Source organism: Hibiscus syriacus, unplaced genomic scaffold, assembly GCF_006381635.1.
Source record: "Hibiscus syriacus cultivar Baekdansim isolate YM2019G1 unplaced genomic scaffold, ASM638163v2 tig00109980_pilon, whole genome shotgun sequence".
NCBI lineage: Eukaryota > Viridiplantae > Streptophyta > Magnoliopsida > Malvales > Malvaceae > Hibiscus > Hibiscus syriacus.
The window spans coordinates 874959-888828 of NW_024062547.1; the positions used below are offsets into that span (position 1 = coordinate 874959).

Consider the following 13870-nt stretch of genomic DNA (forward strand, 5'->3'; position numbering starts at 1 on the left):
CTAAGGACCTATCGTCCTTAACTCTTGAAGAACTTATCGGTTCACTCCTCACTCATGAGATGATGCTTGAAGATGAGGTGGACCTTGATAAAGTTGAAGAGACACCAAAGGAGAAGGAGAAGAAGAAAAACATTGGAGTTGCTCTCAAATCCACAAAAGATGAGAGTGATTCTAATGATGATGATGATGACGAGAAAATGACATTGTTTGCCAAACGGTTCAGAAAAATGATGAGACCTTACCAAGGAAGAAAATTCAAACGAAACGAAGGCCTCAAAAATGAACCAAAAGAGAAGGACCCAATCATTTGCTATGAATGCAAAAAGCCGGGGCATGTCAAATATGATTGCCCACAATTGAAGAAAAAGGGTCAATCAAAGAATAAACACAAGGCTCATGTGGCTACATGGAGCGATGAAGAAGGTTCCGATGAAGAGGAACAAGAAGTAGCAAACTTGTGCTTGATGGCATTCGGGGAAGATTCTAAGGTAACCTCTAACTCATCCGATTTTGATGATTTATCTTATGATGAGTTATTTGAGGAATACAATGGGTTGGCTTCGGATTATGAGAAATTGTTTTTAAAATATAAAAATGATGTTTCAAAATTGAAAAATGGGAAACAAACTCATATCCAAAACCAACAACGATCTTGAAAGTAAAATCAAAAAATTGCAAATCAAACTAGAAGAGTTTGAAAAGAAAAATTTAGATTTGCAAAATTTACTTTCAAAGATCAATGATGATCATCAAAAGAAAATTGATGATCTTAAAACTTCTTTTGATAAAGTTGGAACAAAACATTTTGAAAAAGGTGGAAATTCAAAATCCAACTTTGTTAGAAAAAGTTTTAGAAACTACAATCATAGAGGTCCCTAAAGAACCTCTAATGGAAAAATCATTAGAAGTGTGTGGGTTCCTAAAGAACTCATTACTACTAAAGATAAAAATATCCTACACAAATGGATACCTAAGGGGACTAGGATTTTGGAAACTAATGAATATGGACCAAAAAAGAATTTGGGTACCAAAAATCAAAAATTAATCTATGTTTGTAGGGAAAGGAGCATTGCTACAAGGCACGGGAAACAAATTCAAACTCATGGTACCTTGATAGTGGATGCTCAAGACATATGACCGGAGACAAAAGCCGGTTCATTGAGCTTAACGCCAAAAATGGAGGAGAAGTGACTTTTGGTGATAATTCAAAAGGTCACATTGAAGGTATTGGTACAATAGGTAATACCTCTTCCATACAAATTAAAAATGTTTTATATGTGAATGGATTAAAGCATAATCTATTGAGTATTAGTCAATTATGCGATAAAGGATTCAATGTCTTATTTGAAATTAATGGTTGTAAAGTCATTGACATTGCATCTAATCGGATTATGCTTGTTGGTCATAGAATAGGAAACATTTACATGGTGCATTTAGATTCTATTGATATGACTAATTTGTGCCTAGTTGCTAAGGATGAACATGATAGTTGGTTATGGCATAGGAGACTAGGTCATGCTAGTATGAGTGTTTTGCAACGGTTAATTCAAGGAGACTTAGTAAGAGGGTTGCCCAAGCTTAAATTTGATAATGATAAAATCTGTGATGCTTGTGCTAAAGGAAAACAAAAACGAGTTTCTTTTAAATCTATTAATGATGTATCAACTAGTAGAGTATTACAATTGATCTATTTAGATCTTTTTGGGCCAACTAGAGCTACTAGCTTGGGAGGAAAACAATATGCATTTGTCTTGGTAGATGACTATTCTAGATACACTTGGGTTCTATTCTTAAGTACTAAAGATGAAGCATTAGAAAATTTCATCACATTTTCAAAAATAATCCAAAATGAAAAAGTTTACTCTATCACTAGTGTTAGAAGTGATCATGGAACTGAATTTGAAAATCTTGGATTTATTGAGTTTTGTAATTCTAATGGTATTAGCCACAATTTTTCAGCACCTAGAACCCCTCAACAAAATGGAGTTGTTGAGAGGAAAAATCGAACTTTAGAAGAAATGGCTAGAACCATGCTTTGTGAAAATAATTTGCCAAAATATTTTTGTGCGGAAGCCACAAATACCGCTTGTTATGTTGTAAATCGAGTAATGATTAGGCCAATTTTAAAGAAAACTCCATATGAAATTCTCAAAAATAAAAAGCCTAACATTAGCTATTTTCATCCTTTTGGATGTAAATGTTTTGTTTTAAACAACGGTAAAGAAAATCTTGGTAAATTTGATGCTAAAAGTGATGAAGGAATTTTTCTGGGTTATTCCTTAAATTCTAAAGCTTATCGTGTATTTAATAAAAGAACTTTAGTTGTAGAAGAGTCTATACATGTTGTTTTCGATGATAATCCCCTTCCGAGGAAGGATTCTTCTGTTAATGATGATGTAGGTATTGTACAAGCAAATGACGTTAGACATGACGTTGGAGAATCATCATCAAAGGAAGAAACAAAAGATGAGGAAACTCATGATCCCCTCGAGAATCCAACCATTGAAGAAAGAGAAGTATCTTTTCCAAGAGAGTACAACTATGTCAAGGATGGTGAAATTATAGGTGATCCATCAAAAGGGGTAACTACTCGATCTTCTCTTAGAAATATCTGTAATTATGTTGCATTTATTTCATGCATAGAGCCTAAGAACATCAAAGAAGCATTAAAAGATGAACATTGGATTATGGCTATGCAAGAAGAATTAAATCAATTTGAGAGAAGTAAAGTATGACATTAGTTGAAAGGCCTAGTAATAAATCTACTGTAGGTACTAGATGGGTTTTTAGAAATAAACTTGATGAAAGTGGTAATATAGTGAGGAACAAGGCTAGACTTGTTGCTCAAGGCTATACTCAAGAAGAAGGCATAGACTATGATGAAACATACGCTCCCGTAGCTAGGATGGAAGCAATTAGAATGTTATTAGCATTTGCATGTTTCAATGAATTTAAATTATATCAAATGGATGTTAAAAGTGCATTTTTAAATGGTTTTATAAAAGAAGAAGTGTACGTGGAACAACCTCCAGGTTTTGAAGATTCAAATTTTCCGGATCATGTTTTAAAATTGACAAAAGCTCTTTATGGTTTAAAACAAGCTCCTAGAGCTTGGTATGAAAGATTGTCAATTTTTTTAATTGAAAAAGGTTTTTTAAAAGGAAAGGTTGACACTACATTGTTTTTAAAAAGAAAAGGTAAAGATTTATTAGTAGTTCAAATTTATGTTGATGATATAATATTTGGTTCTACTAATGATGTTCTTTGTCAAGAATTTTCTAAGCTAATGCAAAGTGAGTTTGAGATGAGCATGATGGGGGAGCTCTCATTTTTCTTGGGACTCCAAATCAAGCAAAGAAAAGATGGCATCTTCATTAATCAAGCTAAGTACGTCAAAGATATGCTCAAGAAATTTGGACTGGAAAATGGGAAACCTCATAACACTCCAATGAGCTCTTCAACAAAGCTTGACTTAGATGAAGGAGGTAAATGTGTAGATGTTAAATTATATAGGTCAATGATTGGCTCTTTGCTTTATCTTACTGCAAGTAGACCGGACATTATGTTTAGTGTTTGCTTATGTGCTAGATTTCAATCATGTCCTAAGGAATCACATTTACTAGCTGTTAAGAGAATCTTTAGATACCTTAAGGACACTCCTAGTTTAGGACTTTGGTATCCTAGAGACTCTAGCTTTAGCTTGCATGCCTTTTCTGATGCGGATTATGGAGGATGCAAATTAGATAGGAAAAGCACCTCCGGTACTTGTCAATTCCTTGGAAATATGTTGATTTCTTGGTTTTCAAAGAAACAAAATTGTGTTGCATTATCCACCACTGAAGCGGAATACATTTCAGCCGGTAGTTGCTGTGCACAAGTTTTATGGATGAAACAACAACTTTTGATTATGGAATTGAAGTAGGTACCATTCCTATCAAGTGTGACAATACTAGTGCTATTTGTCTCACTAAAAATCCCATCCAACACTCTAGAACTAAGCACATTGAAATAAGACATCACTTCATTAGAGACCATGTCACTAAGGAAGATGTAGTTCTAGAATTTGTTGATACTTTGCACCAATTAGCGGATATCTTTACAAAACCCTTAGACAAGGAAAGATTTTGGACACTTAGGAGAGAATTAGGTTTGACCAACCTATCTTCACTTAGTGTTTAAAATAATTTTAGCACTTTTAATAAATCTTGAAAAATGCTTATAATAATAATTTTTGATTGTATTCTTGCTATTAGTTAGGGGGAGTTTGTGATTCTTAGTGAAAATTAATTTTATGTTCAAAAATCGATTAAAGATTAATTTAATTGTTTGAACATAATTAATTTTTGATATATGAGTTGCCAATACCACTAGAAAATATTAATTTAGCATTTTGTGCTTAAAAAATCGGATTTTAGCATTTGGTGCAGAGGGAATCGATCCCCCTGAGGGAACCGATTCCCCCTTTGAAGGGGAACCGATTCCCCCACAGGGGAATCGATACCCCCCTGGGGTTCTGTTAAAATCGACAGAACACCCCAAAATCCCAAACCCTCATTTTCCTCTCTCTTCCGCCGTTCTTCACCTCCTACACCCTCAAATCTCCATTTTTGTCTCAAATCGACGATATTAATCAGAATTTACTTCATATATCATCTTCTAAACCTGTTGAAATCATTAAAGTCGTGCAAACAACATCTAAATCCCCTCAATCTTCATCTTTCAAGGTAATTTTTCTAAACTCTTTATTTCATTATTTTTGAACATAGGATTAGTTTTAATTAGTTCTAGGTTGAAATAGTGATCGGGCATTGATTATTTAGTGATTAGAAACTAGATGTTACAACTAATTTCATCAAAAACACAGAATTTTTCAAATTTTTTTAATTTTCGAAATAAAAAAAATGTTATTTTTCAAATTATTGTGTTTTGATTAAATTATGTTGTTATTATGAAAACTATACATATATTGTTTCTCAAAACCATATTTTTCAAAAGTTTCTCAAAAACTTTGCCCATTAGGATTGATTTAGAGAACCTTGAAATATTGAGGACTCAATTGAGTTTTGGGATTAATTGAGTTGCATACATTTGTTTTAAAATTGCAGGTTATTCTATCTATTCCGATTTCCTTCACCATGTCAAATCCTAAACGTCCTAGGTCTTCATCTAGTCGTTCTAGTCATCAACCAAATCCACCTCCAAATCCTCCTTCTATTCCAATTTCTAATCCCAATCCCACTGATCCTAACTTGACTATTCAAAATTCGTGTTTTAATCATCCTGGGTCTAGAAATCACCGATTTTGGTATTATCAATATTTCGATTCTTACAAAATCCGGGAAGAACGTATTCCTTCTCGTCAAGTTATGTTAGCTATCGATTTTAAATATCATCCCATTTTACAAGAATGGAAATTTGATAAACTATTTGATCTTGAACCCATCGTTTACCATCAACTTGTTCGTATATTCTACTCTAATGCCGTATGTGTTAAAAACCAAGCTGAAACCGAAACCATAGGAATTCGTTCCTACCTCCTAGGACAATTCTTATATATTGACCCGGCATATATAGCCAATACATTTGGATTAGATAATGATGGTATTTCGAATGAAAAACAAATTTTAGGTTCTCGTTATAAAAGAAGAGATAGTGCGAGTGTCTTAGACCAACATGAGCGTTTTCTTCATCTAATGATTTCTTGGTGGTTTCGACCATCCGGAGGTCGTTATTCTACTCTTAGAGCTTTGGATCTTTGGTGGTTACATTGTTTCGAAAACAGTATTAAAATTAACCTACCTCAGATTATTTTTGCTGAAATTGTTGAAACCGTAAATCTTGTTCCTAACAAGAAACACTGTTCATCTCTAGTTTACGGTTTCTTTTTGAGTAATCTGTTTTCCAAAGCTGGGCTTAGAGTCGGTCTAGATGCCGTTTTTCCTCTTAAGAAACAAATAAATCTTCTTTCCTTAACAAGAGCGGGATGGGTAAAGGACAAAGAAACCGGTGAATGGGCTCGATCTTCTACTCCGGGAGCTAGTTCTTCACAAGCTCCACCCGAAGCTGACGAAGATCCCGAGCTTGAGCAATTAATGCAAGATATCGATGAAGCCGAAGATGAGCCTGATCAGCCCGAAGAGCAGCCCGAGGAGCAAGCACAACAAACGCATCAAATGCCTCCATATTTTCAATCCTTTATGGAGACATTCGATTTCCGATACGCTACCATGGACTCGCGCTTTTCCTCTATAGAGTCTCATTTATCCACAATGGGAGCTCAACAATTAGAGATTCTTCGGGAGATGCGTGCAAACAATGAATCAACCAACGCTCGTATCAATGAACTCACACACGAGATGGCCGCTATGCGAGCCCGTTTTCCTCCTACCGATCCGGATGCTTAATTTTATGTTTATCTTTAAAACTTTGAACAAAATGAATATTGTTTCAACATTTTGAATTGTTTGATTTTGTGGATTGTTGGATTTTGGATTTATGAATGGTGTGAACTTATATGTTTGGTGTTTTATTCATTTTTGCATCATTTACATTATCATTAGCAATATGACCAATTTTGCCATATCACATTATTTATGAATATTGATTTATGAAACTAATGGCTAACCTCTCTTTTGATTGTGATCTTAGCAGCTTAAGCTTATAATTAATAAATCAATTGGCTAAATGATTTTCAAAACCTTGTTTTACAATGTCTTTTTGATTTAACAAAAAGGGGGAGAAGAATAAGTGTTAAATGTTTTACATGATAAATTGAAGAAGTGTTAAAGTAAGGGGGAGTAATTTCAAAACTTGATTTCAAAAAATCTTAAAATTACTAAAATGTTTTGTTATATCAAAAAGGGGGAGATTGTTGAAACATTTTAATATTTCGATATAACAAATTAAGTTAAATGGATTTTAAGATTTTCCAAATGATTTTCTAAGTATATTCGATATAACTATTCGAATATCAAAACATTACTCCAAATATTTCAAAAATCATTTTTGATCCTTACTTAAGTGTAAAATTAAGTTTTAATCATAAAACAATTTCAAAATAATTTTACAAAGTATTTCGAACCAATTCAAAGCCAAAAATTCCAGATTGCTCAGAGGGAACCGATTCCCCCCCATAGGAGGAACCGATTCCCCCTGAATGGTTTGGCTCCGAGATTTCCAGAATGCTCGGAGGGAACCGATTCCCCCCTGTTCAACGGTCGAAATATTTGAATTTTACACTCAGGGAACCGATTCCCTATGAGAGGGAACCGATTCCCCCCACGCTCCAAGCTGTTTTATTAAATGTTTTCACACTAAAACGGCTATAATATCTTCTCTAATTATCCCCAACGTTCAGAAGTGATCCAAGGTGTATTTAAGCAAGCTTAGAAGCCATTGATCAAGAACAAGAAACATCAAGCAACTAGAATCAAGAGAGAATCAAAGAGAAAGCATCAAACCTCAAGTTTGAGCATTTCAAGCCTATTTTCATTCAATATTCATTTTGCTTTCAAGAACACTTTTTGTGCTCAATTGTATTCATCTTTGAGTGTTCTTTTCTTTGTTCTAGAATTGTGCAAACATCTTACCTTGTGAGGTTTTCTTGTAAGTTTGCAAATTTGTAATCTTCTCTTTGAGAAAAGAGTGTTCTCAAGAGTTGGGGTATACTCTTGAGGGAATTGTAAGGTTATCTCTTTGGCCTCAAAAGAAAGAACAAATTAGTGAATTTGTTGGAAAATCCTTAGTGTGGATAGCTAAGGTAGTGGACGTAGACTTTGTTTGAGAAAGTCGAACCACTGTAAATCGCTGTGCAATTACTTTCAATTTTCTGCAAAAGCTTCCACAAAATTTTATTGCCAATTCACCCCCCTCTTGGCCAATTTCGTCATTCGATTAACTCAACAATTTTCGATATGTGAACCATCCAATTGCATCCGTTTTCGCGTCGGGCACAATAACATACATATTTTTCGGTCGTCGATCGATTGACTCTGGACTGAATAGAATTACGGATATTGTAATTTTTTATAGCCATCACCGCTTCTTCTTTGCTTGAAAACTCCATGCCTAAATATAACTCACCATTATTTATTGATGAGTAATATCCATAGTCACCGAGATGAGGCATATCCGTAAATTCTGGCCCGTACATTGCACCATAATCAGCTTCATACATGTGTATAGGAGGGCCATTCCTGGAACTTCATCATCATCAGAGTTTAATTGCGGTGATTCTGATTGAATGAATAGTCCAGTCTCAGCACCATCCGTATCAGGCTCACGAAGTAGTTCTTCTGGTGAAGATGATGATTCCTCTATGCTCTCCACATTTAGGTCGAAGAACTTACTACTTGTAGGCCTTCCCCTTAAACTGGAAGACATATCGACATTGAGATCGAAAAAGCTCGCAGTCGAATGTCTCCCCTTGAGCTTGAAGCCATCGTGCCAAATGGAAACTACACAGATGGTTGCGTCGATGGCATCTCCATATGGTCAAAGAAATTTGCAGATGAATGCCTTCCCCTTGAACTAGACGCGGTGTTGCCATACGGATTGTTCGTGGACCCACCTTGGTACATATAGTAAGGAGTTGCGGATGAATGTCTCCTATTATGGCATTAAAATCATTACACATTACTGTAGTCGGGTTGTCAACTTGATCAACTTGTTCAGCCAGCCTATAGTGGGAGCTTAATGTTTGACCCCGAACAGCACACACTTGAACAAAATGTGCATACATCTCAATAGCGGCGTCTGAATAATTACTTTGAGCTTCAACCATCATTTGAACATCATCATTGTTCGAAAGTTCGAACGCTGTATAAGTTAATGGCAACAATGATGTTGGAAATCTGTACTGCAACGACGACATTCTTCTACTACTTCCAACATGAATCTTCCTCGAAATCTTCGTTATCAGCTCCTCAAGAGTTATGTTTCTCTTGAATGATATTTTAACACGCTCATTTGATACGAAAACAACGCCGGTTTCATCTTCTCGAATTTCACCATGATAATAAACAATAGCTGAAAGTCACGTCATTCTTTGAGTTTAAAAGTGCGGCAATATTATATCTGCAAAAAAAATTGAAACAAACCTGATTAAATAAATTATATATGAACGAAAATATAACACAATAAATTTTTTACACATCAACGTAAATAATTTAAATAATATAATTTTATATTATTACATTTACCGCAAAACTATTTTGACGTATACTCCTACTTTTCAATTTTACAAACACAAAAATTAATTGAAAATAATTAATATAATATTTTTTTCAAATAATCATAATAAACAATAAGTATAATAAAAAAATTATAACAAAATTTATAACGAAAAATCGCACGAAATTCTAAATCAAATATGAAAAAATTACCATAATTATTACTCGTTGACGGAATTGTTGTATTAATTTATAAGTTGAGAGGAGAGATGTGAGGAGATGTGAGAAACTTAACCGGGAGTGAAGGGTATTTATAACCATATAAGGCGCGGTACCTGCACCGCGCTATATGTAATTATTCAGATAAAAGGTATAGCGCGGACCAGGGTCCACACTAAATATAATTCATATCCAGGTATAGCACTGAGCAGGGGCGGCGCTATACCCCTACGTGGCGTATAGCGTAGATCAAGGGGTGCGCTATACCCCACGTGGCGCCAAATAAGCATATAGTGCGGGGCAGGGAGCGTGCTTTACTGCTACGGGTGTTAGATCGAAAAATATAATATGACCGGTGTTAGATTAATAAATATACCGATCACTGGTAATTTTTCGGGAAAAACGCATGTTTTACTATCTAAATAAAACAAAAGGAACCTAAATCAATTTTAAGGTTGTTTCGTTCCCTCTCTATTTCAAGGATATTTAATAATACTTAATAGAAACTAAATGGTATATTGCAGTGGATAAAGGAAATTTAAGATAAGCAATAGCAGCCACATAAATGGAGTCCGAAAATGACACAATATTCACCCTCTTAGCAGGAACTGTGATGATACTAATGACAAGCAAACAGAAAATACAATGTTTCTAATTGTTTACTAAAATCTCAAGGATAAATGATGCATTTAGTCCCCACTTATTTTTGTAGTTCCGTTTTAATTATTTAATTATCTTTTTTTAAAATTATATCTGATGTTATGTTTTAGTCACCCATCGCTAAAAAATAAACAAAAATATTGACGTGATATTTTTAAAAAAATAATAATAATGATGCTGTATTATCTTATGATAACACGTCAACATCATTGTTAATTTTTTAGCAACGGATGACCAAAACGTAACGATGGGGTTGATCGTCATCACCTTTGTACATATGATACTACCAATGTCCACGTCAGCATGCAATGCCATGTAGATCCATCATGTCATCTTGAGGCATTGAGCATTAGTTAACTAATAGTTTTTATCGACGAAGGGGGTCTCTTACCCCAAAATAAAATGTTAGATTAAATTGTTTCAATAGAAAGAATAGAGGCCAAAAAAACTACTTTATCTAACGTTATGGGTGTATTTTTGTAATTATACCATTTTGAAACATAATTAGATGAACAAAACAAAATCAAGAAATAGATAAATGACTTTATAGTTTACTCAAATCTGGATTCTTACTTGTTATGTGTTGGTTGCAGAAAAGTAAAGCGAAACTCCTTGAGAAGAAGATAATATGGGCATTGAAGAGTTAAAAAACTGGCTTGCCAGCACTTCATCATCATCATCAAAGATTCTTCTGTGTTTAGTTCCATTGGTTCTGGTGTCTGGTTTTGCTTCTCTTTTACTTCAAAAAGGCTCCAACTTGGGTTTACTCTATACTTCATCTTCTTCACACACTGTGAAAAACTCTAGTTTACTAGTAGCTAAAGAGAGGGATAGTCCAATAGATTCGCAAGTTCGACACTTTGTAAGAACATTTTTACCTTTTTACTGCATGTCTGAACCAAATTATGTTGTTTTCTTGTTGATTTTAGTTTTTTTATCCATTCAGCAGACTGGGAAAGACGAAAACAAGCCAGATATGGCGATTAGCGGAAACTTGAACAACTCTTCCATTAAAGCAAATGAATCAACAGATAATACAGTGAAGCCAAGAAGACGAAGAATCCGCTCTAGTTTGGTTAGAGTTGAAGAGGGTCTTCGAAAAGCTCGACTCGCCATTAGAGAAGCTCCGAACGGGACTCGATTAAAGGATCCTGATTATATCCCTGATGGGCCAATATACAACAACGCCAAAGCCTTTCACAGGTAGGGGTGTTCATTGTTCATTTTAACCGGTCGAATCAAAATTTAATTTAGTTAATTGGTCGGATAACTAAATATTAGATCGGTTAATTAATCAAATTAACCGAAAATATTAAATATTTAACTTATTAAAAATTAAGATACAACTATTTTTTAACGACACTAAACCTATTAAACTTTGGAGACCAATCAAATTCTAATTCAAATGAAAAAAAATATCTCTATTAAATTCAAATTAATTTAACTAAAAGTTTACAATAAATTTCAACTAATTCGAAAATTAATCGATTTAATTGAATTTTATTCGATTCAATTAAGAATTTTCAAAAATATTCCTATTCGTTTTCGGTTAAATAAAAAATTAGTCGGACGACTAAATTAACCATTTGAACCCTGTAGAGATATTCCATTATTCTTCGTTTCATCATCTTTCTAGTTGGTTATCATTGACTGCCAAAATATCCCATCAGTCATGTACTTTGACAAGGTTTGCAATTTAATCATTTACTTAAAAGTTAAAATTAAAACTTTTAGTACATTTTATAAATATAACTATAGTTCAATTATTGACACCCTTGATATATTCTGTGAAAATTTGCAAGCATGTGAATTTGTCATGTTCAAAGTCTATTTATTGGACCACCTAGCCATACAAATGGTTGACAACTACACAAGCGGCTCTATCTGCAACAACTAGAAATGGATCGAGAGAGCGGGAAGGAATTCACCTATTGAAAATTTTAAATAATCATATATTTTATTATTATTACTATATATATATATATATATGATAAAATATTTTTTCTCTATAATTTTATAGATTCATCTTCTAATATTTAAAAATTTATCTTTCTAACATAAAATCATAAGATTGTCCCTAACTATAACAAAAACTAAAAAATGGATTATTAGGGTTTAGGGTTTATGAGTTGTGGTTTAATTTTGTTGCATATTGACAGGAGCTACCTGGAAATGGAGAAACGGTTGAAGATATTCGTGTACGAAGAAGGGGAGCTTCCACTGTTTCACGACGGTCCATGCAGGTTGCTATACACCATGGAAGGACAGTTCATCAATAAGATGGAGGTCAACCACAAATTCCGAACCCACAATCCCCACAAAGCTCATCTATTTTACCTTCCTTACAGCGTCACAAGGTTGGTCCAATATAATTGGGTCAAGGGTACCCATATGAACAATTTAGGGACCATTGTCCTAGATTACGTCAACCTCATTGCCACCAAACACCCTTTTTGGAACCGAAGCCATGGGGCTGATCATTTCATGCTTTCCTGCCATGATTGGGTAAGCTCTTCTGTTCTTGCTGCTTTGTATACCACAAAACCAAAACCAATTGATATAATTATAAAATTAGGCCCTAACGTTTGCATAAATAGTCATTTTAATCACTATTCTTTTTTATTGGATATTCTACCACCCAACGTTGCATTTTTTTTGTTAAAGTAACTTCTTTTAGATGAAAACCGTTGGTTAACTAACGATCATTAAATATTACTGACATGTTATTTCTATTTATGTTTAATTAATGACGTGATAAATATCATGTTATCTAAAGTGATGATAACCCGTGTCGCGTCAATCAAAGTGATGACGTAGCGTGTACCATATCATTAAAATGACGACATATCATGCATCATTTCACTAATTAAGTAAATATAAAAATATCATTTCAGTAACATATATAATCTTTTAGCCAACTAATTATTTTCATCCAACAAAGATTATTTTGATAAAAAAAATAACATTAATTTGACATTGATTCTTTTAGGGGCCTGCAACTAGTTTTTATGTTCCAGGTTTAGTGAAAAGCTCGATCCGTGCACTTTGCAATGCAAACACCTCCGAAAGGTTCAACCCGATGAGGGATGTATCAATTCCAGAGATCAGTCTCAAAAGCGACAGATTAGAGGGCTTGATCGGTGGACTGTCTCCGTCGAAGCGTTCGATTCTAGCTTTCTTCGCTGGAGGGAATCACGGTTTCGTAAGACCAATACTATTTGACCATTGGGAGAAGAAAGACCCTGATATCCAAGTCCATAGTTACCTTCCAAGAAGCGTCTCTTACTACGATCAAATGAGGCAGAGTAAATATTGCCTTTGCCCCAGTGGATACGAAGTTGCCAGCCCCAGAATTGTGGAGGCATTGTACAACGGGTGTGTACCAGTGCTGATTTCCAAGACTTATGTGCCACCTTTCAGTGATGTTTTGAATTGGAAATCATTTGCTGTGATTGTTTCTCTTGAAGAAATTCCGGATTTGAAGAAAATATTGATGGGTATACCAGAAAGGAAGTACATAAGAATGCAGAAGAGAGTGATTCAAGTGAGAAGGCATTTCGAGTTGTATGTGAATCCAAAGAGGTTTGATGTTTTCCATATGATACTTCATTCGATTTGGCTTAGAAGATTGAATGTTAGGGTCAGTAATGATCCTGGAGAAATATTGTTGGATTGATTATGAATTAATTAGATCATACATATTTTAATCTTTGTAAAGAAATAAGTTTCCACCACACTGATGGCTAAAGGAATTCTTACCTTAGGTAGATCTTTTTAATGTAATTATATGGCAATTTAAAATTTTCAGAGAGCGACAGTCC

General features: G+C 34.3%; 1 protein-coding gene across 3 annotated transcripts; it reads left to right on the forward strand.

The window, feature by feature from the left end:
* Positions 1-10636: 10636 nt before the first annotated feature.
* LOC120211713 (probable glycosyltransferase At5g03795) lies at positions 10637-13860 on the forward strand. Of its 3 annotated transcripts, none has more exons than XM_039210199.1 (4): positions 10637-10911; positions 10996-11252; positions 12209-12554; positions 13039-13860. In XM_039210199.1, the coding sequence occupies exons 1-4, from the start codon at positions 10678-10680 to the stop codon at positions 13723-13725; spliced, it is 1524 nt and encodes a 507-aa protein (XP_039066130.1). In that variant the 5' UTR covers positions 10637-10677; the 3' UTR covers positions 13726-13860. The 3 variants fall into 3 exon arrangements, with proteins under 3 accessions (XP_039066130.1, XP_039066131.1, XP_039066129.1); XM_039210200.1 differs by having other exon boundaries at positions 10999-11252; XM_039210198.1 differs by having other exon boundaries at positions 10637-11252.
* Positions 13861-13870: the final 10 nt, after the last annotated feature.

Bases quoted from the DNA above. Each gene is read 5' to 3' on its own strand.
- LOC120211713 (XM_039210198.1), top strand. From the start codon at position 10,678: ATGGGCATTGAAGAGTTAAAAAACTGGCTTGCCAGCACTTCATCATCA. The intron at 11,253-12,208 runs GTAGGGGTGTTC...GCATATTGACAG, and splicing joins AACGCCAAAGCCTTTCACAG to GAGCTACCTGGAAATGGAGA. The intron at 12,555-13,038 runs GTAAGCTCTTCT...TGATTCTTTTAG, and splicing joins TGCTTTCCTGCCATGATTGG to GGGCCTGCAACTAGTTTTTA.